Below are 26,997 nucleotides of genomic sequence, written 5' to 3' on the forward strand. Positions count from 1 at the left end.
CCTAGGTCAAGTTCTGCTTTTTAATTTGTCTTGGAGAAATCACTTCTTCTTACCTTTCTTCATTAATTGCCTAGACTTGTGATTTTTGCCTTCACATGCAATTGTATTAGCATGAGAGAACTTACCATGGAGCCAATCCTGGGATCTACAAAACTCCCTTCTTCATTCCGGGATCCATTGGGCAGGGTAGTACTGTTGAGAGAAGCATCATCTGGCTAAATGGAGAAATGAAAGTACCATTCTTATTCAGGCAAATGCTTTCTAATGTGGTTGTGCATTCCACTGTATCTACATATTGAGACGTGTGGAATATATGAATCAATGACTGCCTGGGCACTGACAGGTACAGCCTTGCTGTGAGCCATTTGAATGCCAGTCCCTCTGACAGAAACTGATCTCTGTGGCAAACAGTGCTGTTATCTGCCACAAACTTCATTTGCTTCAATACTACCTTGGTTTAATTCCAGAGAGCTAGGTGATAAATTCAAAACCTTGATCTCTAGGTTCATTTGCAGCCAAGAGAGATCATGTGACTAGTGTGGCTAACAAAAATGTAAGAATAAACTTACCAAGAGTGCTTCTGGGAAAGCTCTGGCTTTCCTGATCAAAACCAAACCAACCAACAAACAAAAAGATCTCAGCTGGTATATGCTCATGACAGGACCACAGCCTAGAGTTGTCAGGTATTCTGTACAAATAAGGATCATATGGATGATGATTCTGTAGATCTGGTTGTGTCCATGAGAAGAGGGCATCACATGGCTACCCCATCAGACCTGGTCCACCTATGCTAAGTATCTCCATGGGAAGCAAAACAACTACTTTTTTTTATTAAATGCACCCAAATGCAAACTTAACTGGTCTAATACTTTTTGGTTCAGTTTTGCAAATTCTATGACTGGTTGTTTTTTTTTTTTTTTGTTTTTTTTTTTTTAGTGAATAGAATTCAGTAGCAATGGTACCAACTCTTTTTTTCTTTGTCATTCATAAAGCTAGGACTGTTTTTTTTTTCCTGTAATGTACAATAATTATATTGAAATTTAAAAAATAACATTATTTTCTTTGCCAAAGGAAACATCACAAAATTGAATATATTTGATACTTATGAAAACATATAATGTGTTCTTTTTAAATAACTGTCAATCTTCAATTCATTTGACCAATTTTCTCAACTCATTTGACAATATTTTCTCAATTCTCATATAGATGGCCTGTATTTCTTTTATAAAATGAATAAAGAACTTTTCTTTAAAGAAACAAATAAAACCCAAGACCTAGCACAAGAAATTTGAACCAAGATGGAAAACATCTACCTCCCTGTCCTCCCCATATCATTACAAATGGCAGGAAACACACACACACACACACACACACACACACACACACACGAACAGATTTTTAACAGCACTGGATTATCAGCAGAGAATTCTGTAAGAGAAAACTTGCAGAAATTTCTGGATGTAATGCAAATGGGATTAGTTTGGGAAGATAAAAACCTCTGCCTAAAAGTAGCATAAAAGAAAATTCTCAGGACAGAAGAGAAAAATAAATAATAAAGAAAAGAACACAGGCAAATTATTAAGAAATGTTTGTAAAAATAGAAGCCACACAGACCTTCCCTTCCTTAAAAATGTAGATAATCCTTAAATATAATCCTAGGAAAATGCAAAAAAATACAATCTAAACAAAATGATCTAAGTGTTTGGGATGGGTGAGTTTCCAGTGCGGGCCCAAAGGTCTAAAGGAAAAGGAACTCCAGAAGTCACAATGAAGACATGGAGGGGAGAACAAAAGCAGAAATCAGCTTTGCCCAGAAGTAAAAAACTAAGAGTTCTTCATCTCCCTCTTTGGTTTTGCAATGAGAGTGTGTACTAACACCCATCTACCCACTCTACACACTTTAAAGTTTAGCATATTCCAATATTCACTTAGATGAATTTACACCGACAATTTTTGCCTTTTGGAAAAACAAATCTACCTAACAGTACAGGAAACATCAAATAATTTCCTACACCAATCACTCAAAAAAAAAAAAATCAATGAATTCTAGCTCTGCAAAAAAATTCAGAAATTCAGAGAGCTGTTATGTTCCATCTGCAAATGTGCTGAAATCTTCTGCCCTGTGGAACACCTTTCCACTGTGTTTCCTTGGGTGGAGTATTTGGGTGGACCTACCACCCTCCTTTGTGACAGGGTGCTGATGGCCTAGGGAAGGGCCTGGGGAACTGAACAGGAAGAAAAACTCCTCGGACCCATAGTCTTGATCAGAAGTTCTCCATCCACTGGAGGACACTCGCTGCCACTCAATAGGAGGTGTGCAGTTTCCTGACCAGATGGTGCTCATGTCCCAGCAGATAAGTCACTGTTTACATCACTACTACTACATATTGCAAAAGCTACCATGTTCTCTCCACGGAATATTTACATTTGGAAAATCACTGGAAAACACTAAATGTTTATATCTTAGTCAATGCTGAAAATACTGCAAAGAATTTTACAGGGTTATCTGTGAGCTTACCCATGAATACCAAGCTTTAGTTGACAACACACAGGATATGCATAAACTATTTTTAGTTGACAACACACAGGATATGCATACACTATTTTTTGCTATTGTTATGTTTGCCTATAGATTATTTTAAAGATAGAATTTAGTTATTTTGGATTTACCCATAAAATTATTACTTGCTGAATTTAAGAACCAAGGCTGTATTTGTGTTTATCAAAAATCTCAATTTTGTGGCATCAATACCCAGGAGAAATAAAAATACACATTCTTTATATTGTATTAATTGTTCATGGCAGCATTGCTTTCAATAGCTCCAAACTGGAAATAATCCTAATGTCCATCAGTAGGTGAATAAATATGCCAATAGTGTCATATTGGTACAATGGATTACTATTAGTTATAATAGGATTACATACAATATATATCTTAAAATTATGATCATTAATTTAAAAAGCAGATTCAAAAGAGTATTTTATGACTCCATCTATGTGAAAGGGGAAACCAACCTAATGTGTTAGGAATCACAGCAGGGTTTACCTCTAAGGGAGAGAAGGAACACTGACCAAGAGGAACACTGCTCCTAACAGAAACATCAGCACAGTTTCTAGAGTTTCCTAACCATCTTGTAAGAATAAGGGTTAACTCCACACGCTAAGGTGGCATTGTTCAAAAGAAAAGGCCAGAGGTCCATGGTAAAATTGCCACTGCACCCTGCTCCAGCTGTACCAGCTTTGGTTTATCCACCATCGGTTTCTTACTTTGTGATTAAAACAAACTCCTACTTGTTTAAATCAAGGTTCCTTAGATTTCCTTTTATAGGAAGCAAACACAGATGCAACTGATGATTTTTAACAGATGGTGTGATTGTATTTTGCAGTGAATTATGAATCAATAGCAAGTGTAGCTATTTGATTTTCACTTAAGACATTGGAAATAAACAAGATTGATTACTTTGCCTTTTCAATAAACTAACATCTCCACTGAATATTTCATTTATCTTGGCTGAACATAAGGGAAAGTCTTCTTTTAACTCTATGAGAAGTGATTTGTAGATGAGGTTTTGGATGCTGGCAGACTGGATTGTAAATCTTTTATAAATGCAGATTTAGGGGCATTTGTGGAAGAGTCAAGGGTCAGCCACATCTAATACATGAATAGACTACTCATTTATTTATTGTAAGTAGTTTACTTCAAAATAAATGTTGACTATAAATAAAATCATAGTCCTTTATGAGGATTCCTTTGAACACTTGTTCAAAGTTCAAAAGGTTTTCTCAATAAACTTATTATCAAGATACTGCCAATATACAATTAAGTGCATATTTAAAACACAATATTTAAACGGACACACAATTAAGTGAAAATTTAAACTGCAATATTTAAGGAGTACACAGCATACAATCTGATAATTTTTGACAAAAATTATAGTCAGGATAATAATAATGAACAAGATGTCTCCTCTCCTCCCCTCCCCTCTTCACCTTCCCCATATCGCTGGCAATTCACTGAGCTTTCTGTCACTCTACGTTAGTTCCACTTTCTATAATTTTATATATATTGAATATTTTTTGGTCTGGCTTCCTTTACATGGCATGATTATTTTGAGGTCCATCCATGTTAAATGTAGACAGTTCATTGCTTTCTACTGCTGAGTAGTATTCCACTGTGTGGACATACTATAGTTGTTTATCCATTTACCAGTAGGTGGACATCTGGGCTGTTTTCAGTTTGGGGCTATTACAAATATAACTACATTTAAACAGTCTTTGTATGGATATGCACCATCCTTAACACTTTAAGAAGCTGCTAAATCATCTTTCAAAGTGGATGAGTCACCTACATTCCCAGCGTATAAAAGGTCCAGTTGCTCTGAATTCTTGGCACTGCTCAATGAGGTCAGTCTTTTCCATTTGAGCCATTCCATAGGGAATCTAGAGAGATCTCACTATGGCTTTATTTACGTTTCTATGATCATTAATGATAGTACATTTTCGTGAACTTATGGGTCATCTACGTGCTTTCTTTGAAGAGCCTGTTCGAAATCTGTTGCCCATTCTAAAAGGCAAGAAAAGACCTAACAAATGTTGATACTGGAAGACTTAGGGTATATGCCTGTTTGTTTTTAGCAGCAGATGGTTCCTGAGGTTAATTCAAGGGAACCAAGTGTTGGGAATACCAGCAGAGAGCAGATGGTGGAGAACTTTTAGTATCCAAAGGAGTTTTTATATTTTTTCTGTAAATGAGAGGGATTATAATCTGGGAAACAATGGTAGTTAGCCAGCTGATCAACCCTCTCTCTCCTAAAACCTAACAGAAGCAACAAGATGTAGCTAAAAGACAGGAAAGAATAAGCACAGCATCATTCATATAAGTCAGAGAGAGAGAGGTTTCAGAAATAATGTAGATTCTTTCCCCAAATCTACCTCCTGCCTCATTAACACAAGCACAAGGATAAAGCAAATGCAGAAAATTCTGGAAATGATTACACAGTAGTATCTCCTCTAAAGCAGGAAAGAAAATAACTAGAGGTATGAGTAGCCACGGGTAGGCTCAATCTGTGACTACCCTTTCAAACTCAAAGTCACTGCTCAACATCATCTCTGCAGAGAAGAAAGGACCTATTGGGACTTGCCAGTTTGCTTTGTTCTATCTGGAAAGAAGTCGGGAGAGGGGCTAAGAAGATGGAAAAATAAAAGGGAAAATAAATTACATAAACTCTAGACTGGGAGAGAAAAGATAGCTTAGGCTAGGCTACAAGTAGAAACAGATGAGAAAAATTAGTGGGTGAGGGATAAACACAGCAACCTTTCCCCACTGTACTTTAATAGAGGCCTGATCATTGTCCTTGGCTTGCCTGACTTTGCCCTGCTCTGGTTAACCCCAAAGAGAAGTGGCTTTCTGGGGAAGGTGAGGGAATAGGGAAGAGAGAGGGGGACTGGACACCTCAGGTGAAGTGTTGTCCTCATAAGGGGACGGATATCCACCTGCAGCGGGGAACAAAAGAACACTCAGAAACGAGAGAAGAGCCTGTTGCAGCAGGCAGACTTGTAACTCAGTGGTACTAAGACTCCTAAGAGAATTTTTATAAATGAAAGAAAAAAAATGTAAGGACGCTAATTCTATCAAAAAAGAAATGCTTGCAAATCATAGAGTTCCTCAGTGTATGTCTATTTTCATAAAATAATGGATTTATTTGTGGATTTACCTATTAAACTTGACCTTATTTGCTGCTGAATATTTTTCTTACAAATTGATCAAACGTAGACAGATATGTTGAAAGCTGTGGTTGTCCAACCGTCCTAATCACACCACAATTTTCCCAAGGCTTGCATGATTGTCTTGAAGAAATGGCTGCTTCTTTCATCCATACCCGCAGTTCCCATTCTATAACTTACCACAGGACCACTCGTTTGGATAACTTCTGGTACCTCTTTTTCTTCCTCAGTGCCACCCAACTGAGCGGTATGGTTGTCACAAGCATCATCTGGCTAATAAAAAAAAAGAAAGAAAGAAAGAAAGTCGTTTTTATCCAGGCATTTATCTTTCCAAATGTGACAGTGCATTCCATTATGCATTCCACCAGCATTTGTATGTCTCTGTACAGTTGTGTGGAGATAGATAATGACTACCTGTGGTTTGATAATAGCACTTACCCAATTTTCCCATAACCATATTGATTCTCATAAATGCCATGCACTATAACTGGTCTCAGAAACAAAGGCACTGCCAACTGCCTGCCAAAATCCCCTTTTGTTTAATAACTTATGAATATCATGATTTTGTTCCATGGACAAAAAGACAAGTGTCATCCTGTGATGGCTACATCCAATTAGATAAGAATGAAATTCTACTTGGTAGAGCATCCAACAGTGTTTTCTTATTGGAATGGAAGAATTCAGTTGACTAGTGCTTCTTCCAGGAACATAGACAGGGAACCAAGATGCCCAGACATCCTGTCCTATAAGTAAAAGCTATTAGCTTGTATGCTAAGAAAACAGAATGAAACCATAAAAGAATTGGTAGATCCATTCTACCACAGCCATTCCAGCCTTGACCTTCCTACATCAAACTTCTTATTTTAAAACAAAAGTAAGCCTCTAATTGTCTAATGATTCAGCTCACTGACTAATACCATGTGGTTTTAAAAGCAGACTTTATGGCTGCATTTTGCAGTGGTTTATAAATCCATAGCAAAAAAAATAGTTTCTTTTTTTATTATGAGAGTGAAAATATATTAGAACAAGTACTTTATGAATACATAGGACTAAAGTAAATATTTTATTCCCATTCACTGAATATTGGAAAAGCTCTGATTTTCATTATGCAGGAAGTGTATTTAGAAACTAGGTTTCTGATTGTGATGGACTGCACTGCAGGCCTGTGCATGAGCTCTAAGATTTAGGAGCATCTGTAATAGAGGAATTCTTCCCAATAAAATGCAAATATTACATTCCATGGTTGAAGCAACTTTTTGCAAAATTAAACATACTGGATATTACTGAAATCATGATACATGAAACTTTAGAAGGTGCTATTTTTCATCTTGTTTCTCTGTGTTATCTAACTTTCCCCCAAAGTGCACATATTATATAAATAGAAAAGCATCTGTTTTTAGTGGCAAACAATGCTCAAGAGGAAGCAGAAGCAGTTTTGGTCAGAAGACTGAGCACATACCACCTACCCTCCTCCACCCAATCACTCATTATTAAGAAGGTGTGTATTTTGATAAGAACAGGTTCAGAATGGCATTAGAAACAACAAAGTGTTCTAATGACAGATCAGAAATTTTGTTAGAGATACCTGGAAAATCACAAGTAAATAATTTGTTTGAAAATTGTGGGGCTATTCTCAGCCTAAAAACAACATAAGACCACATTTCTGGCACGGAGAGGACAGATCCATAGAAAACTGTAAACAACAAATAAACAGCTCAAAGTGAAAAATACAAAGGGCAAGGATAGGGTAGTTTATTATAAGCGTTTCTCAGGAAATGGCAGGAGAGACCTCTACCTAGCCCCCATGAATAACAGGGAGTAGCTATACATGAATTAAAGAGAAGCGCTCTAAACAAAGTGTACTTTTGGGGGAAGAATTCCAGGACAGATGTTCAGACTTGGGACCAAAACAGACCTCAATATCAGGTTGCTCTGGACCTTGATGGAAGGGAGAATAAAAGGAAAACATCAACTCTGTGTGGAACAGAAATAATTCATGAAATTATTCACCCCTCCCTTTAGGCATTCAGGTGCGTGCTTGTGTTATGGTTTGAAAGGGTCCCTCAAAAAAGCATGTGTTGGGGCTGGGGATGTGGCTCAAGCGGTAGTGCGCTCGCCTGGCATGCGTGCGGCCCGGGTTCGATCCTCAGCACCACATACCAACAAAGATGTTGTGTCCACCGAGAACTAAAAAAAAAAAAAAAATATATTAAAAAAATTCTCTCTCTCTCTCTCTCTCCTCTCACTCTCTATTTAAGAAAAAAAAAAAAAGCATGTGTTGGAAATACAATTTCCAATGTAGCAGTATTAAGAGGTAGAGCTTTGAAGAGTGGAATGGGACACAAAGGCACCTGTGAGAATGGGTTCTTCATTGAAGGATGACTTGTGCCCTCCAACTCTTTGTCTTCCACCTTCAACTGTGGGATGATGGAGCACAAAGGCCCTCCCTAGATGCCAGCCCAGCTCCCAAAGTTTGGAGTTTCCCCAGTTTTGGAGAATGGTAAGAAATCAATCTGTGTTGTTGATACATTACCCAGGCTGTGTTATTCTATGATAGAGGAAATGGATTAAGATTGTGTGCGTGTGTGTGTGTGTGTGTCTACTTTTGCATGTGTGCTATCAAACTAATTCCCATTTATACACTGCACACATACTGTATTGATTTACCCAGGACCCATAGTCAGTGCTTGACATTCAGTAAAAGAAATATAGTGTGGTATATATCCTGATAGAAACAGATAGTTGAGAGAAGAAAAGAAAGCTTGTAATGACTTAAATATTGAAAGGCTATTGCAACCATAAATCAGCACTGTAACAAAAAAAAAAAAAGAAAGAAAGAAAGAAAGAAAGAAAGAAAGAGAAAGAAATCAATGAAAATGGAGGAGTTCTTGTGGATTAATAGTATGACTGCTGGATTAAAAATATCAAGGGTCTAAGTAATATCCATTCATAGCAAAATAAAAAAAAATAGAAATAGGGACCCAATTTCGTGGACAAAATCTACTAGCACACAGAGAAAAAAAGATATGGAAAAAATATAAGAAACAATTTAAGAAATATGTGAGTTTAATCTAGGCAAGTAAAGGAAGAACATAAAAAATGTGAAGAAATAAGAAAAGAAATAAAAGGAGGAGAATGTTCGAAATTGAAAAGAATCATTTTTAAAAACAAAAATACTTGAGTGCTGACCATGAGAAAAAACAAAAACATTTTCTATCTGGATGATATTTCAGGTCTCAGAAATAAAGTTATACCCCAAAAGCTCCCAGAACTCTAAAAAATGAAAGTAGGAAATAAATAAAGGAGTAAAATTTAACTTCTCAACAATAAGGCAAATGGGCTAATATCTAGAAACTTCTACAGGAGCCAAATTTAGGCTCTATGATCTTGATATTCACCAATTTAGGATTTATGGTTTTTGGATCTGAAAATTTAGTATCCAGAGACATTTGCTGCCGGATATGCTCAAAAGTTAGAAGGTAAAGTCTGTTAAAATGTAATAATTTATTAATACATGTGATTATGTAATTGATATTTTTATTATTCTCTGTAGTGACTTCATTATCTAGCTAGCCTTCATCATGTACCTGTATGAAAAACCAAGACAGATTGTCCCTGATATCAATGGGTCCATCACAATTTTTCAACTTTAGGATGGTCGTGAAAGATATACATGCTTTGTAGAAACTGTACATTGGGTCTTGAATTTGGATCTTTTTCTGAGCTAACTATATGAAGTCTGAATCTCTCTCAAGGCTGGGCAGGAGTTATCCAGGGCCTGAGGGGAAACTCTCTGAGATGGAGCTCAAGATGGAACTCCTTCACTTACACCAAAGCTACAGCCAAAAGGTCAGCATGACTGGCTTGTAATGTTCAGGTTAGGTGTAATACGTGAAATTTTTTAAAAAATATTTTTAAGTTGTTGATAGACCTTTATTTATTTATTTGTTTGTTTGTTTATATGTGGTGCTGAGAATTGAACCCAGTGCCTCCCACACGCCAGACAAATATACTACCACGGAGCCCCAGCCGCAGCCCTACATGCCCAGGCCTTATCCATGTTAGGTGAGCATCTTGCCACTGCACTCCACCCCAGCCCTTCAGTGCATTTGTGTGTGTATGTGTGTGTGTGTGTGTGTGTGTGTGTGTATGTGTGTGTGTGGTGTTGGGGATCGAACTCCCTTCGATGCATTTTTGACTTAATATTTTCAACTTATGATGGTTTTATCAGACCTAGCCCCAGGAGCCCCATCATAAGTCTGGAACATCTCTCCTTGCTTTCTCATTCTAGAAACTGACCAGCAGTGCAGGGGTGAGGCTGGAATTAAAACTTAAATGCTCTCTTCCATCTCAGTGAGAAGTTTATACTTATATTTGGCACCATAACTAACCTTCCAAAGGTGATCTTCAAGGGCTTAAACAAAAGGAATAGTGAAAGACAACTGGCAGAAGAGTGTGCTGGCAGTAAGAGACTGGGAGGGAAAGGCACGCTGGAGCTTTGCTGCAGTCCTGTGTCAGTGTGGCTACCTTTGGGCCTTTTGGCACTTAATGATTCACTCTCTGAGATGGAGCTCAAGATGGAACTCCTTCACTTACACCAAAGCTACAGCCAAAAGGTCAGCATGACTTAGTAGGGAGGGGTGGACACAGCAGATGAAGGGCAAATGGAGGGTGGGTTAATGTCCCCACCAGACTGATAAAAAATTATTTCAAGGACTTTCAGTTCAAAGGCCAGCCGTTCCCCTACTGAGAAACTGAACTACCATGTCTTGCCTTCTAACCATTATTACTGCTTTTGACTGTGCATTAAATTAATTTTTAGGCTAGAACTCAGATCACGTAGGACTTTAATTGTTGAACAAATGAACCATTAATAGCAGTTACAGCATTTGGGGATCCTGATACAACATTGAGGTCATAAACCTACTGTTGATATGAACCATAAAGCAGCTCTGCACTGTTATGCCCAGAATAACTGGTTCTGTTCACCAGTTACTTGGTCAATTAATGATTTGATAACTTTAACTTTGTTTGGGCTGAATTTTATCCTTCAAACATTTAAGCTCCAAGGTCAACCAACCAAAATTTTTAACCCATAGTTTATTAGCTCTAGCAGAGATTATAAATAAATATATTCTGTGTATTAATTAATTAAGCTCCATAGAGTCTTTTCAACTTATTTTAAAATCCCTACTTCTTCATGGGGAGGTCAATTTCATGATCATAAGTAATAGGCTTAAAACCTCAGTCACTCATACAAGTCTCTATCTAAGGAACAAATGATTTTGCTACCTTTGGAGAGTCAGGATACTGTACCTGTTAAACAGCACTGGGTAGGCAAAGACTCTAATACTTTTAATGCTAGATGTTTTTGGCAAGCAGGCAGGGTTTTTGTTTACTGAGTTCCTTTTACTTTTAAAATATTTCCCTGAGTGCAGACCTGTGTTGGGTTAATAATATAATTAATTAAAAAATCTGGTAATTCAAGTTAAACTTGTACAAATTCTGAATGCAAGGACCATGTCTTCTCATTGTGCTGCTATTGCCTAGTGTGCTGGGCAATTACTGAGTATTCAGTAAGCACCTGCAATTGCTTCATTCTGATTAACTGACAAAGCTTATTCTGATTTTCAGTTTTTAAGGGAAGCAGAGAAAATAAAAGGCAAATGGAAGAAGTTGTATTCTCACACACTCAGAAATATATTTCTTTCTATTGGGAGCTCTCAGGAAAGTGTTCTTCCCATGGCAGGCCTGAGATGCTGTATTTACAGAGGCCTTGTTTGCAAAGTCTTGTCTAGGAACTTGGATTTCAGGAGGTTCACATCATTCCCTAAATGTCAGCACTGGTTCCATAATCCTACACTGTTTGAGCAAACAATACAGTTTGTGCTGATCACCTACCCGCATTCCTCCTGGGAATCTGTAATTTTGCTATATACTAAGCCAAGGCTACATATGTGATTGGCTTCCCCAATGAAAATCTGGGACTCTGGTAGACAGCACTTCACATCATGAAACCATGTTGCCATGGTTTGTTGCTGGAGGAATTAGTCCTGACTCCTGTGTGATTCCAATGAGAGGACTCTGGGATGCTTATACCTAGTTTCCCAGGACTCTACCTCAGGCACCTTCTCTTTGCTGCTTTTACATGAGTATGACTATATAATGGGTCCTATGAGTTCTAGAAAAATAACTATACCTAGAGTAGTTTTGGGAACACTCAACATAGGGGCAAACAAGGATATAAATATATATATGTGATATTTATATCAATACATTTAAAAATTCAGTTTAAGCCAGGACAAGCATTGGTACATGCCTGTAATCCCAGCTACTAAAGAGGCTGAGGCAGGAGGATTTCAAGTTTAAGACTAGCCTCAGTAATTAGCAGGGATCTCAAAATTTTAAAAAGGCTCATGCTGTAGATAGAGTGCCTCTGGGTTCAGTCCATACAAAAAAAGAAATCAGTGTATAAGTGTTTTAACAGAAGCACTTATCTATCTATCTCCCCATACATATGTGCATATATGTGTGTGTACTTATATACAAACATATATGTATACATACACACATATACATAATTACCCACATTGTTATCTTCTATTTCAGATGCTCAGATCTAAAAGTGGTGGTAAGAAATGCATTTCCCAGCCTCTCTGCTGGTCTGTTATCCAGTTAGAAAACTGACTCTTAGAGGAAAATACAAAACATACCCTTCTAATGTAGAAATTCCTCTCCAATATCATACTGAGAGAGGAAAATCTAAAAATCCACCATTTTGTTCTCTCTAGTTTGAAAGAAAGTAAAGGATGCATATGAGAATGAAAAGAGGAGAAATAAAACAAGCCCTGGCCACCGAGAGTCAGGACAGTGGGAGTCTAGGCATGGAGGTTCCATACTACTCACTGCCTTGACATCTGGTAAAACCTGGAGGCCATGAATGGCCTTCTCCCTGCTCTGCTTCTGCAGGCAAGGTCCCCTCTCTGTCAACTCTCCTAATCCAGGGGATCAGACGGAATTCCTATTTATTCCTGAGTAGTGGTTTCCAGTTCCCTGATGGCCTGTGGAATTCTTTCCACAAACCAATCACTTACTCCTATGGGAACCTGGGGCACCACACCCCTTGATTCTACAAAGCCTGCAGTCTCTAGTTGGTCACTTTTTAAGAGCATCCCACATGCGGCCCTTTGGGGTATGCACTGTCTCCTCCACTGGGATGTGAATATCTGTGATTAATAAACTGCTGTTGACTTCATGTGTCCAATGTAGTATGCAGGGTGTTCAGCTAGCCTCATAAGCGTAGTGTGGGAATATCCTTCTCATCAGTGGGGCAAAGAAAATAATCAAAACAAGGGACAGAGGGAGGTGCAGTAGCAGAACCACAGAATCCAGTATGGATGACTCCAGCAGTGTCTATTCTCACTTGCCCCTCCTCTGACTTTCCTGGAATGAAGAAAGCAGAGAGGAGCAAATACCCCAGGTCAAGTGTTCTGATTGGACACAAGGACTTTAAGCACCCCTCTACTGTGGAAATAATACAAAACCAGAGGACACCTGCTACCATTTTCACAGAAAACATAAAGGCCTCTAGAATTAATATTCTCATGAGAAATATTTTTTAAAAATTAGAAAAAAATTTAGAGATGAAATATGCAAAACAGGATTGCTCAGGGCACCAGTGCCTCTGCTTCCCCTCCAGACCTCAGCCTGCAATAGAAGAGAAGCCAGGACACTAACTGGCTACATTCAAACCACTCAGCAGAATCCTAGGAGGACCTTCGGCCAGCTTGCATTGTGACAACTGTAAGATCCAGATATATTGTCTCGTAAAATTTAATGTAATGAAAATAAATCATTTAGAAACTAAACATGATCACATCCTCACTGAGTTAATGGGGTAGAGGGATTATTCTTGGAGTAGTTTTTTATACTGTTGCATCCCTCTTCCTCTGACAAAAGGGAAAGAAAGAATACATGGAGCCAAAGAGAAGGAAACAAGCTGAAGTATAAGGAAGGAAAGGCTTTCACTGCAACTTGTCTGCTGCCGTCTATTCAAGAGGAGGTAGATGTTGGCCCACCATGTTTTCCATGGCTCTGACCCACAGTGCACAAACTCAAAAAGAGGACCAAAATGAATTTAGCTCATAAAAGTAAAAACCTTCTATTGAAGGTTTTACTTCAATATATATAACTGCTTTATAGGCAGTTTGAACTCAGATGAGCATTTCTTGAAACTGTACTAAGATGGACATTTATGGTTCAGATAAGAGGTACCCCCAAAAGCTCTCATGCTAGATGATACAGGAATGTTCAGGGGTGAAATGGTTGGACTTTGTGGAAGTTGTAACCTAATCAGTACGTTAATCCACTGATATGATTTAACTGGGTGGTAACTGAGCAGGTGGGGTGTGGCTAGATGAAGTGGGTCACTGGGGACGTGACTGTGGGGTTTTATATTTTATCCCTGGACGAGGATCTCTCTCTTCTTCCTGGCTGGCATGAACTGTGAGCAGCTTTCCTCCACCATGGCCTTTCACCATAATTTTCTGCTTCACCTAGAGCTGAGAGCTATGGAGTCAGCCAGCCAAGGACTGAACCTCTGATATTGTGAGCCAACATAAACTTTTCTTCCTTTAAGTTATTCGAGTCAGGTCTTTTGGTCACAGCAATACAAAGCTAACTAAAACTAAGTGGTAGGCGAAGGGTGTAACTTAAAGGTAAAGCACATGCTTAGCATGCATGAGGCCCTGGGTCTAGCCTGGCACCAGAACAACCCAACAAACAAAAACCCACATAAAATGAACATGGTGGGTTCTAATAAAATCATATTTACTGTCTATGCTTGATAATACATTTTCCAAATTACTGATACACATTTAAGATGATCCATCACTGTTTCCCAAAAGATATTTGTATTTAAAATGACATAGCACTGCTTCCCACAAGATATTAACATTTAGAAAATAAATGAAATGATAAAATATGTCATATGGTAAGAATTAAATTAATATTGAAAAATACATGGAAGGCAGCAAAAGATTTTCTATTATGAGCTCATTTAGAGAACAAAAGTAGAGCTAACAGCCTCCTCTATGTTTTGGCCTCTGGCTGTGGCTATAATCACCGCTGTTGTCATTTTGTTATTGAAGGTAGAGGTAGTGTATATAGTTACTTGTGGATTTAACTACTTAATTATTCATGCCCGAGTTTAAAAGCCTCTTTCTCATCACTGTTTCCAGGTAAATACGCATTTTCCATCCCAAGTTTTCCTGACTGCCTTGAAATAATTACTTTTCCTAACCTCCTTACACTTAATATTGGTTGACAAATAGCTAAATGCAATGCACACTGCATAGGCAGTAATAGCTATGACGATCTCAATTCCCCTCACTTTATCTTACCAGTTGGCTATTTCCGTAGGGGATTATTGATAGCCCTTCCTCATCCAGGGTTGCATACAAAGGAGGAGTTGGGATACAACAAATATCACTTGGCTGTTAAGAAAAATGAAAGTGCATTTTATTCAGAAATAGTCTCCTAAGTTCAAATATGCAATTAATCACATATTATGCACAACATATGTACATTCATACAGATTTTTGAAGATCACCATAGCTGTGTGACTGCCTATGCACTGATCATTGCATTTACCATTTGTCAGCCAATACTGAGAGCTCTCTAAATGTCAGGGACATAAGGAACCCTGTTCTCTGTACAAGATACTGTTAACTGTGGAGATCAAATCCATCCTGCTATCTTCCTTAACAGTATTCTGATTTTGTTTCAGGAAGTTATGTGTCCAACTAAAACAAAAAACCCCAATATTTCACATACTCCTCTGTAGCTAAAGATCATGTAGTTCTAAACAATAACAGGTAACTGGAATTCTACTGAGTGGTATTTCCAGGAAAGAAGTTGCTATGGTTTAGTTATGAGGTAGATCCCCAAGGTTCCTGTGTTAACTCAGGACTCTCTGAGAGCTGTAACCTAATCAGTCCATCCTAGTTCAAATGGACTAACTAGATAGTAACTATAAACAGGTAGGGCATGGCTGGAGGAGGTGGGTCACTGGGATTGTGTCCTAGAAAAGTTGTTGTTCTTGTGGCTCCTTCCCTTTCCTCTGATTTGTTGCTACCACCAACAGAACAGAAGTCTTCCACCATGCCCTTCTGCCATGATGCTCCACCTCACCTTGGGCCCAGAGCAATAAAGTTGGTCCATCATGGACTGAAATTGTGAATCAAAATAAACATTTCCTCTTCTAAGCTCTTCTTGTCAGGTACTTTGATCACAGTACTAAAAAAAAAAAGCTAATATATGAGGTCAGAGGGATGGAATCCATTGGTATAATTTCCAGAAACTGCCAAGAACATGCATATGTCTGGAGTGGCCCACCTAACTTGTAAGCAAAATGATGAAGGTTGCATGCAAAAGACAAAATAGGAAGATGGAAAGAAGCTGGTTCATGTTAAGAAATATGACAATCTACCTTCAGCTTATTCTTGACATAGAAAAGCAATTCCCTATTTGTATGATTCACGATTTCTTGGGTTTTCTGTCCCATGCAGTCAATATCAATGTAAGAGATATGATCATATTTTTATGCATATTATATCACTATATAGTCAATATAGATAGTTCTACCTTTAGATAGTTGCTTATTTATTATGAAATTAGATACAAATGAGGTTGACTATATTTCCCAATTGAATGTGTTACTGAAAGGAACATTTAATCACACCCTCTGAATAATAGAAAATGCATTTGGGTCTGCTCATGATGAATAGGACGCAGACATGTGTTATGTATCCAGAGATTGATTAAGCATTTTTTATTAAATATACAATGGCTCTAATAAAACAAGGGTTAAATATTCTAGTCCCTCGTTGTAAGAACTCCATTGAAAAATTAAATGTATTGGATATTTAACAAAATCAGAAAATTTATTCAGACTCCCAGAAATTGTTATGCTTTCTGTTTCCAGTAAAGTTATGTATTACTTTCATGATAAGAGGAAAAAACCCAGACTTCCTCTTTGAAAAGAACAACTACTATTGAAAAACCAGTACAAGAAAATTGGACCAAGACAGCAAAATGCACATACTACTTTCTCCTTTCTTTGCAAATCACTCTTAAGTGTCAAAAGAGATATCTTTTTAAAGGAGTATATCTAAAAACCACTCAACATTTCCATTAGTACAACAGAAATTGTTGGAAATTCCTGGAAGATAAAATGCAGGCAAAAATGATTTGATCAAGGCAGAAGATAACTTAGCCTGAAAAAAAGGCACAAGAGGAAAATGAGTAGAAAGTAAATGCTTATTCAGAGAAAGCTCATATCTAATAGGAAATAAAAATATCAGAGAGGCACCTCCAACTCAGAAAATGACCAAAGGAACTGAAAAATGGTTTTCCTTCTTGGAACACTGATGGTGAATTCTTAGTGACACAATGACTGCCTTCATTGTTGGTGGAGGCTGTCCTGGTAAGGGTGTGATAGTGGAGAACAAATGGGCTTTCTAAAAGGATAAGGACAGGAATATATAAAGGGAAGTTGGTTTATTTATTCCTGAAAAGGAAATAAATGGCAGTTCTTGGGGACTTTTGTTGCTTTGGCATTGATGCCATATTATGTCTTAAAGTGAAGTGTGATAACCGATAGATCTCACCACTCACATGGGCCCTGAATTCTACTCACAGGAGCGTTCATGGAGAAAAGAGGTCTACACAACTGCATAGAAAGCATGCAGTCTTACCTACACAAACGGAGCAAACAATCTAGTCCTCCATTAAGAAAGACATTTACGCTGGGCAAGGTGGCTCACACCTGTAACCCCAGCGGCTCAGAGGCTGACACAGGAGGATTGCAAGTTCAAAGCCAGCCTCAGCAATTTAGCAAGGCTCTAAGCAACTCAGTGAGACCCTATTTCTAAATAAAATACAAAAAATAGGGTCAGGGATGTGGCTCAGTGGTTAAATGCACCTGAGTTCAATCCCCAGTTCCCACCTGCCCCCCAAAAAAGAAAGACATCAGCACCCATAGATCAAAATCAATTAAACAATGGCAATAAGAAATACATGCTGCTAAAAATAAATGCATCACTCTGAAGGAAAAGATACTTCAAGGAAAGGGAGAGAACTTTAGAATTAAAGGTTTAGTTATTAATACCTTCAGAGTGCTAGGAGACTATTGTAGCCAAGAAAGAGAAACAGATTGCTGTAATAAAAGGGGAATCAGGAGAAAGAAGGAACTTCAGTAAATTGGAAATATGACTGTTGCATTTTTTAAAAAATTAATGAAAATCACAAGTTAATATAACCATAGCCAAATTACTAACATAATAAATGAAGTTGAAGAGTTATCCAAGAATGAAGAACAAACCTGGGAAAATTTAGGAAATAAAAGAGAACAATTAAGACACACAAAAGTTCCACTCAATCAATGCAAAATAAGGATATCAGAAGGAGATCACAGAGAAAGTAAAAGGAGTAAATACTTGTTTTAAATGTTTTAGACAAAAATATATAGAACCTAGGGGCTGGGGTTATTGCTCAGTTGGTAGAATATTTGCCTTGCAAGTGTAAGGCACTGGGTTTGATCCTCAGCACCACATAAAAACAAATAAATAAAAAAGATATTGTGTCTGTCTACAACAAAAACAATTTTTTAAAAAAGTATATAGAACCTAAAGAAGGAATCAGCTCTCAAATTGAAAGGGCACATTCCAGTACTGATTAGGATGATGTTTTTAAAGGTAAAACTGGTAATATTTCAAGATTCTAATAGTAAAAATAAAATTCAAAAAGTTTCCACTCCATTAAAAGATTGAGACATTGTTCTTTGCCATAGTGATCATGCATGAGAGAAGATTATAGAAAGTATCTTTGAAATTCTGAAGGAAAGTGATTTTGAGAATGGAATTCTATGAGTAAAAGAAAAAATTAATAACTAGAGTAATCTATATATCTATTTTTCAAATTATTAAATTTATATGCTCACTAGGTCAAATTCATATATGTAAAATTAATGCAAAGTCTTATCATTCTTCACTAAGAAAGTGAAATGGGAAAATTTAGTTATATTCAATTAATGTAGGTAAATGATTCCATAGTAAGGCCATAAAGAGTAGGAAGGGGAGAGGAAGAGAAAGGAGAGGAGGAGGGCAGAGGAAGGAGATCTGGACAGAGACACAGGAAAGAGGAAGGAAGGTGGAATTGTCATTTATGCTTCAATTTCAAATAGAAAACTGAGAAGGCTGAGGTCAACACTTAGAAACATCCAACTTTTTTTTTACTTGCAGAAACACATGCTGAATTTTTTAGGGAAAAAAAAAGCAAATCTGCAAACATGTTATTTAGACCTTATATATTAGAATTACACAACTTTTTTCCCACAAAGACTAGGTTTATATGGCTTTTCACAGTTTTAACAAGAAAAGATCTGAATTGTTTTAAGCAGTCTAGACAATGTCAGGCATTTACTGACTCTCATTTCTCTGATTCCCCCATTTTCAAGTACAGCACAAGAATTCTCTACTCCCTGGAATGGATAATATATGGTCTTTCCTCTGTCTTCAATGCCTGCCCCTCCCCCTTGCTGCCCTCCATCTTAGTTGCCATTCTCAATTCATTCTAGACCTGGGGCTTCAATAACAAGAGAGAAAGGAAAGCAAACCCAAGGAAGAGCCCTGGGGCCATCCTCCCCTCCACAGATACATCAACTAGACCCTTTCTGTCCTTCCCAGAGTTGATGCTGAACAGTAGGTGGCCCATATGTATATCAGAGAAGGAAGACTCATTTCTTTTGACACTCTGGACCCAATGAGCAATTTCCCTTTTTATCTTTCTCTTCATGGAGGGTTAAAGTAAATGAAGAGGGAGGTACAAAATAAAGGAACTCTATGTTACTAGAAGTCCAGAGAAAGTAAACGAATAAATACTTGTTCTAAAAGTTTTAGACAAAAGTATATAGAACCTAGGGGCTGGGGTTTATAGCTCAGTCTTAGGAAACCTGAAAAGGGTAGTTACACATTTCCTGAGCAACTGGAGGACTTAGGAGAAATCTGAAGACCTTTTTCTATTTCACAGTTTGCTAGAGTAGAGCCAAAACTTTAGTCTGAAGTAGCTGGAAACAGACGTGAGAAAGGAAACATGTAAACAAAGTGTATAGGACCCTCACAACTATGATCCTGAAAGTAACTAAAAAAATGACCCAGGGAATTTTAAACATTCAGACAAACCTTTTTTTTTTCTTTTATAGGCATCTTGTCCAGACACCTGTATTTCAGGTCTTGGCCTCAAGCTGTAGAATCCATCTTTACTCAATTACAGACATAGAAAAATCCCACCATCCAGAAAGACATGGGTTTCAACTAAGTTGAATGTTCAGATATCACAGAACCTAGAATGCACTTACTTCAAGGTGTATCTGCTATCACAATAGACAGAAGATTCTAGAACTGTGCTGTTAAATACATAAGCTATAAGCCACAGGTGACTGTTTAGATTTAAATCAGTTAAGATTAGAAAAACATAAAAATTCAGTTCCTTCTTTACTCTAGCCACATTTCAGTTGCCAGTTGCCACACAGGACTGGATAGAGAGATTATTTCTATCAATATAGAAAGTCTAAAGGGTAGTATTATTCTAAGACACCATTACCACAAATGGAAAGGTCAACTATGCAGATGTGAGCTTCCCTGGCAACTATCCTTGATGATTAATATATGTAAGTGAGAAGATGACTTACAGACAACCTAAAGTCATTCAAATTGGTGACTAAGTCTTCAAGCATGATTTCCACCAAAGATCCTTGAAGTTTTAATTCATGTCATTATTGATATTAAAACGAAACAGATGAAACAGATGAGAAACCTAAGTCAGAATGATTAACTAAATTGCCCTAGGCAACTTTTCTGTCACTGCAGAAGAATATCAAATTTCCTTTTTTCTATATACTAATTACCTCAAATGTTCCAAGAATCTTACCTGCATAGAACCTAATATAGGACCTTATACAGAGCATGTATTACTAAAGTATTTGTTAAATCAATGAAGCAATTACTGTGCCACAGTCTGGTTGGGCACAAAATAACCCAGCTGCCACACAGCCTCGTAGGTTCAAAACAGGAACTCCTTTTCTCTCCACACTCCCTGGAACTCCACGCATGGCCTTCTCCTGGGCCACACCACACACCAACCGGAAATCTCTCCTCCGGAAATCCCCCCTCCCGCACTTCCCCAACCAATGGGAACTCCAAAGTAGTAGGCCTAGGCGGACAGCAGGGGTCTAATATACAATTGAATACACAGCTTAACATAACCATTATCATCTCAATGGCTTGCTGGGTCACCTCTCAACCACTGTTCTGACAAAAATGCCATTCCTCATTGACTGTGGCTCTCAGCATTACTGCAATATAACACTGCAGCGGTGCAATGAATGAATTAAATAATTGTAAGACAGAATTAGCAGGAGGAGAAAAATGACAGACTAGGAAGCAAAATCATAGCCTTGGAACTTCTAAGGGTAAGTTGGAATTTCAGTCATTTCTCATAAAACATGGGATGCTTCCTTTTTATGGTGTACTGAATCAATCTCTTGCCCACTTAACTAGTGCTGTTATCTTTCACTTTTTTTTTTTTAGTTGTAGATGGATACAATACCCTTATTCTATTTATTTATATTTTTTATGTGATACTGAGGATTGAACCCAGTGCCTCACATGTGCTAGGCAAGTGCTCTACCACTGAGCCCCAACCCCAGCCCCATCTTTCACTTTTTAGCCATGTTAATTTTTCTGAACATACAGTCTACTCTACCGTCTTCCCCCCACTTCCATGTAAAATAACCCACTCACTTTCTCACAAAGTCTGACCACAGAATTCTCATTCAGTGCTTAGATTTAAGTAAGGCACTGTGTATCCATACATAAATAGCCACTTCACTACCAAAGAAGTTACTTTCAAACTTCAACATAGAAGAAAATAAATTTGGTTTGGAGGGAGAATGAAGTTATGGGAAATGAGGAATGATCATTCAAGTTCAAATTTATAAAATGCTGCATTATGATGTCTGTGTTAGTTTTCTCTGATAACTGATATGGAACCAGCCTTTTCTGATATTTTTTCTATTCTTACCATCCCTTCTTGCCACCCATCCCCCCTCAAAATCTAAGTAACACTTTTTAAGCCATATTCATTACTTACAGGAGATTCACTAACTCCAAAGATGTCTCTGACATCCCTGACAGACTGCTTATTCTTTTTTCTCAGGGTTTGAGTATAGGTATTGTATCTCTTTTTCACCGCAGCCGCTTGGGTTCGAGTCAATGTGGAGAGCAGGGCTTTCCCATCTTCCTCTTCGTTGCCTGAGATCAAAGTTGATAAACCCACATCTTGCAGCCACTCAGCTTCAAGTTCTCCTTCTGTAACACAACATGACCAAGAGATTAGGACCTTTTCCATATGTGTGTAACTATAGGTCTGTGGACATAAGACAATAAGAAATAAGTAAGCAATATGAGATGTCTCATTTTTTACAGTAATTATGGGAAAGGATTATAAGAATAAATGAAAAGTCTTAATTTTAAAATGCAATAGAAAGTCCAATTATAAAATATCGTCTAGTAGAGCAAAGTTGACTGGCCAATTTAGAAAGATAATTTTCCTTGCCAGAGGGTTAAACATAAGCCATAGGTTAACTGCCAATTTCAAAAATATGATAAAATATAACTATTAAGACTAAAACAATAACAGAAAAAGTATGGCTTAGTGGAGCACAAAGGGTTTGTAAATCACTCAAATCCAAGGACAAATCCTAGTACTGCCATTGATTTTAGTAAATTGCTGAAATACCTCCAGCAGTGTCCCCTCAGCAAAATGGGTGTAGTGATTGATGTTGCCTTGGAATTCGTTTTCATGGGCTTAACTTCTTCATGCCATAAGCAGGGCTCAGTCACCTTGGACAGTTTCCAGTTTTCCACCTCTTCCCAATTCCTCCAGATACCTGCCTTGTACAACTTTTTCCTGGTTACCACCTGCCTATTGGATAACAAGATGCAACCTACTTGACTGGCCCTGCTGGCCTTACCCCGCTCATGGCCTTTCAGTCACAGCCTCAATCCATGTTGCTCTGTGCCTGCTTTTCTCAATCTACCAATAGAACTCCCCCTGGAACATTCTACTTGGGTGACACCCTGGACTCCAATAAGGGCTTCAGCCCCCTGGTACCATGCTCCTTCTTTCTTGCTCCTCCTTCACTGGCTGAATGTATGGGTCCTGGATGACTTCCCCTCTTCCCCTCTTCCTTTTGTCCCTGTCAGGCGTAGCCCTCTCCTCTCTAGGACCTGTAGTAATACACTGCTTCTGTTACTTCATGTGTCTTGAGTTGCCTCTTCTGATCTCATCTGACCAACACATGCAAACCTAATTTCCTTCCCAGTCAGGGGTCTCCTGAAATGGCTATCTTGGTAAGAATAAACCGGACGTAGGTCAGACAAGAGCCACAAGGGCACCTGCCATATAAACAAGTTTCCTTTAAAAAGGTCAACTAGTCATAGTGTGGTAGAGAATCATCTCATGAATAAGTACCTTGTAAACATTTATAATCATGTGCCTTGGAGTTTCATCAGGGCACGGCTTGAGTTAATAGCCACCATTTTGTGAGTGACCACAATACCAATAACAAGAGTATCAACAATGGGGACAATAATAGCAAATTAGGTAGACTTGATGGATTTTTTTTTTAAAGCAATGCATTTATAAAGATGGCAAAGAATCTGGAATAAGATATTCAATAAGTATTTATTTTCCTGTTTCTCTCCTTATTCTGAGCATGGGGCAATAATTCTACCCTTTTTCAGAAGGTGATTTAAAAACGTAAGATTCATCCATGAGCATTAGCTGCTATTATAAACCAGAGGTATAGAAATGAAAGAAATTCAGGATAATGACGTCCCATAAAAGCAAATCTACTACATGCACATTTCTAGGTACCAGGCAAAACAGGCATTGCCTGAATAAAGCTTGTTTAAAGAGCAGATTAGACTGATGTGTAAATACATGTCAAAGCAGCAGTGTAGGAGTCCTGGACTCTGTGTACATGATTGCATCATTGATATATAAACAAAGTCTTCTAATGTGCTTTATAGGCCCAATTTCTTAACTAGGCAAATATTTTATTTGCTATCTTATTTTTATTGTTTGTTTGCTTTGTAAACTGTCCCTTTAACAAAAAAAAATGAGGTGAATTTATGGTTAACAGCTCTATTCTAACATAATAATCCTTTTAAATCAGTGAGTTTTTGTGACTTGGAAGTCTCTCATAAGCCTTAGGTAAGATTTTCATTTCTGAAGACAAAAATTATACATATAGTTTAATATTAAAGCTTTAAATTGTATGTTTTTCTCTTCAACTCTGTAAGGAGAGATGACACAGTAGGAGGAAGGAAAAACTGGTAGGTTAGAGTTAACATAAACTTGAGGTGGAAATGGTATATGTAGAATGTTTTCCTAGGTAAGAGACATCTACAGCAGATATCAGCATGTCTCCTGCTTGCTAAATTACATACTAGACAATCCTATTCTCATTACTCCAGTTGCTAAATGTGTAACTGCAGCCTAGAGCACATCTTTGAATTTCAGCTCCATGTACCAACATCCCCTTAGCTGTATCAATCACAACATATTCAATACATTCAAACCTGAACTCATCCATCATTCAAGTCTAGGCCTCTTTCACTATTGCATGTTTCAATAAATAGAACTTCTATTCTAGTAATTAGGCAAATGAGTACCTCGGGAGACATTCCTAACATCTCCTTCTTTATGCATCAACTCGAGCACATAAACAAGAACCTTTTTATTTTCCTTTTTACAGTACTGAGGATAGAACCCAGGGGTACTTTACCTCTTAGAGATACCCCTACACCTCACCCCCACCACTCTTTTAAAAAAAGAATTGAGACAGAGTTTCACTAAGTTTTCCAGGCTGGTTTCAAATTTGCAATCCTCTTGCCTCAACCTTTTAAGTCATTGGAGTCATAGGCATGTACCATGGCACAAGGCTTCACCAAGACCTTTTGATACTACTTCCTCATTTTATCTCAAAAGTATCTACCTTCCTTAATATCTTCTGCCATGACCCTGGTCAAAGCAGCCATCATCTCTCATCTAGACTGCTAGGTCAGACTCTTGATAGTTCTTCCTACAGCCATTCTTGATACTCTTCAAACTTCTTTTCCATATTGTAACTAAACTAATCCTTTCACATGTAAACAAAAATAATGCTATGACTTTTCCTTTCTTCAAAGTGGTCTACAACATATAAGGCTGCTTCATCTTCTGGATACATTCATACAATCCTCTTCTTACCCTCAGCTCCCCAGAAATACCTACTACTTTAAAGTCCTCAAAAGTTCCATGTTCAATCAACAAATATATGAAAAAAATGCTCATCATCTCTAGAAATTAGAGAAACGCAAATCAAAACTACTCTTAAGATTTCATCTTACTCCAATTAGAATGGCAACTATTATGAAGTCAAACAACAATAAGTGTTGGTGAGGGGATGGGGGAAAAGGTACACTCATACACTGAGGTGGGACTGAAAATTGAGCCAATATGGAAAGCAGTATGGAGAATCCTTAGAAAACTGGGAATGAAATCACTATTTGACCCAGCTATCCCTCTCCTTAGTTTATACCCAAAGGACTTAAAAACAGCATACTACAGGGACATAGCCACATCAATGTTTATAGCAGCACAATTCACAATAGCTAAACTGTGGAACCAACCTAGATGCCTTTCAGTAGATGAATGAATAACAAAAAGATGTGGCATATATACACAATGGAATATTACTCAGCAATAAAAGAGAATAAACTCATGGCATTTGCAGGTAAATGGATGGAGCTGGAGAAGATAATGCTAAGCGAAGTTAGCCAATCCCAAAAAACCAAATGCCAAATGTTTTCTCTGATATAAGGAGGCTGATTCATAGTGGGGTAGGGAGGGAGTGCATGGAAGGAATAGATGAACTCTAGATAGGGCAGAGGGGTGGAAGGGGAAGGGAGGGAGTATGGGGTTATAAATGATGGTGGAATGTGATGGACATTATTATCCAAAGTACATGTATGAAGACACAAATTGGCGTGAATATACTTTGTATGCAACCAGAGATATGAAAAATTGTGCTCTATATATGTAATAAGAATTGTAATGCATTCCACCATCACATATAAATAAAAAATTAATTTTAAAAAGTTCCATGCTCTATTTTGTTAGCAAGGCCTTTTAGCGTGGCAGTCTACTTGACCCTTTAATCATTGGCCACTCAAACTGCCAGGTCTGTTTGTACATCTCTCCCTCAATAAAGTCTGAAGCCGTCAGACAGGGCCATATCCTACTAATATCAAATACTATCATTCTTTTTTCCTTCAAGTAATCCCCTCCCCCAATAGATCTACTTATAGTATTTCATTAATTACTTTCTCTTCCCCTATATTACTAATTTCATGAGAAAGAGAAACATGTCTGTTTTGTGTCTAGTCTATCACCAACACCTTTCATTCTACTTAGTACAGAGCAGGGAGACCTATGTGTTGAATTAATTAAATGAAAAAATAAGTTTCTGTTGAAGAACATAACTAAAAAATATATTCTAAGAAGTCATAAAACAATGAATAAAAAAATTCAACTTTTAAAAATAAACCCAGCTGGGACTGGGGCTGGGGATATGGCTCAAGCAGTAGCACACTCACCTGGCATGCGCAGGGCGCTGGGTTTGATCCTTAGCACCACATATAAATAAAATAAAGATGCTGTGTCCCCCGAAAATTAAAAAATAATATTAAAAATTCTCTCTCTTTAAAAAAATAAACCCAGCTATCATATATACCCTTCCATACTGAAATTCTATCAGCTTAGAAAGTTTGATGGAGAAACATATCAAACAAAATAAAATCTTCTAGTAAAATAGAGTAGCTTATACTGACATAATTGTATTGTATTTAACTGTTACAAATTCTGAAAAAAAATACACAAAATAACTACATGAATATACTAGAGAAGAATCAAGTACAGGAACTAAAAAATATCAAATTTTTATAAAAGAAAATGTACTGGGTAGGACTTGCACTTATACTGATCTTCAGCTAGGGTCATTTTCCAATCTCTACAGTACAAGGTGACTAGAACTCAAAAGAGAAAGACACATTTTTATTTATTTGAGGAGTTACAGAATAAAGTATAGGATTACATAAACAGCTGAAA

General features: G+C 37.6%; 1 protein-coding gene across 2 annotated transcripts in view; it reads right to left on the minus strand.

Moving 5' to 3' along the window:
• The window catches only part of ARHGAP28 (Rho GTPase activating protein 28), a 180,902-nt gene that overhangs the window by 48,282 nt on the left and 105,623 nt on the right, over positions 1–26,997 (minus strand). For both annotated transcript variants that reach the window (XM_081262711.1, XM_081262710.1), the window contains exons 3-5: positions 21,934–22,151; positions 5,905–5,997; positions 126–215 (exon numbers count right to left, since the gene is read on the minus strand). In XM_081262711.1, coding sequence (XP_081118837.1) covers positions 126–215; positions 5,905–5,997; positions 21,934–22,151 — 401 coding nt within the window. The remainder of the gene's footprint in view (positions 1–125; positions 216–5,904; positions 5,998–21,933; positions 22,152–26,997) is intronic.

The sequence above is a fragment of the Spermophilus citellus genome (assembly GCF_964194105.1).
Source record: "Spermophilus citellus genome assembly, chromosome: 12".
Taxonomy (NCBI): domain Eukaryota; kingdom Metazoa; phylum Chordata; class Mammalia; order Rodentia; family Sciuridae; genus Spermophilus; species Spermophilus citellus.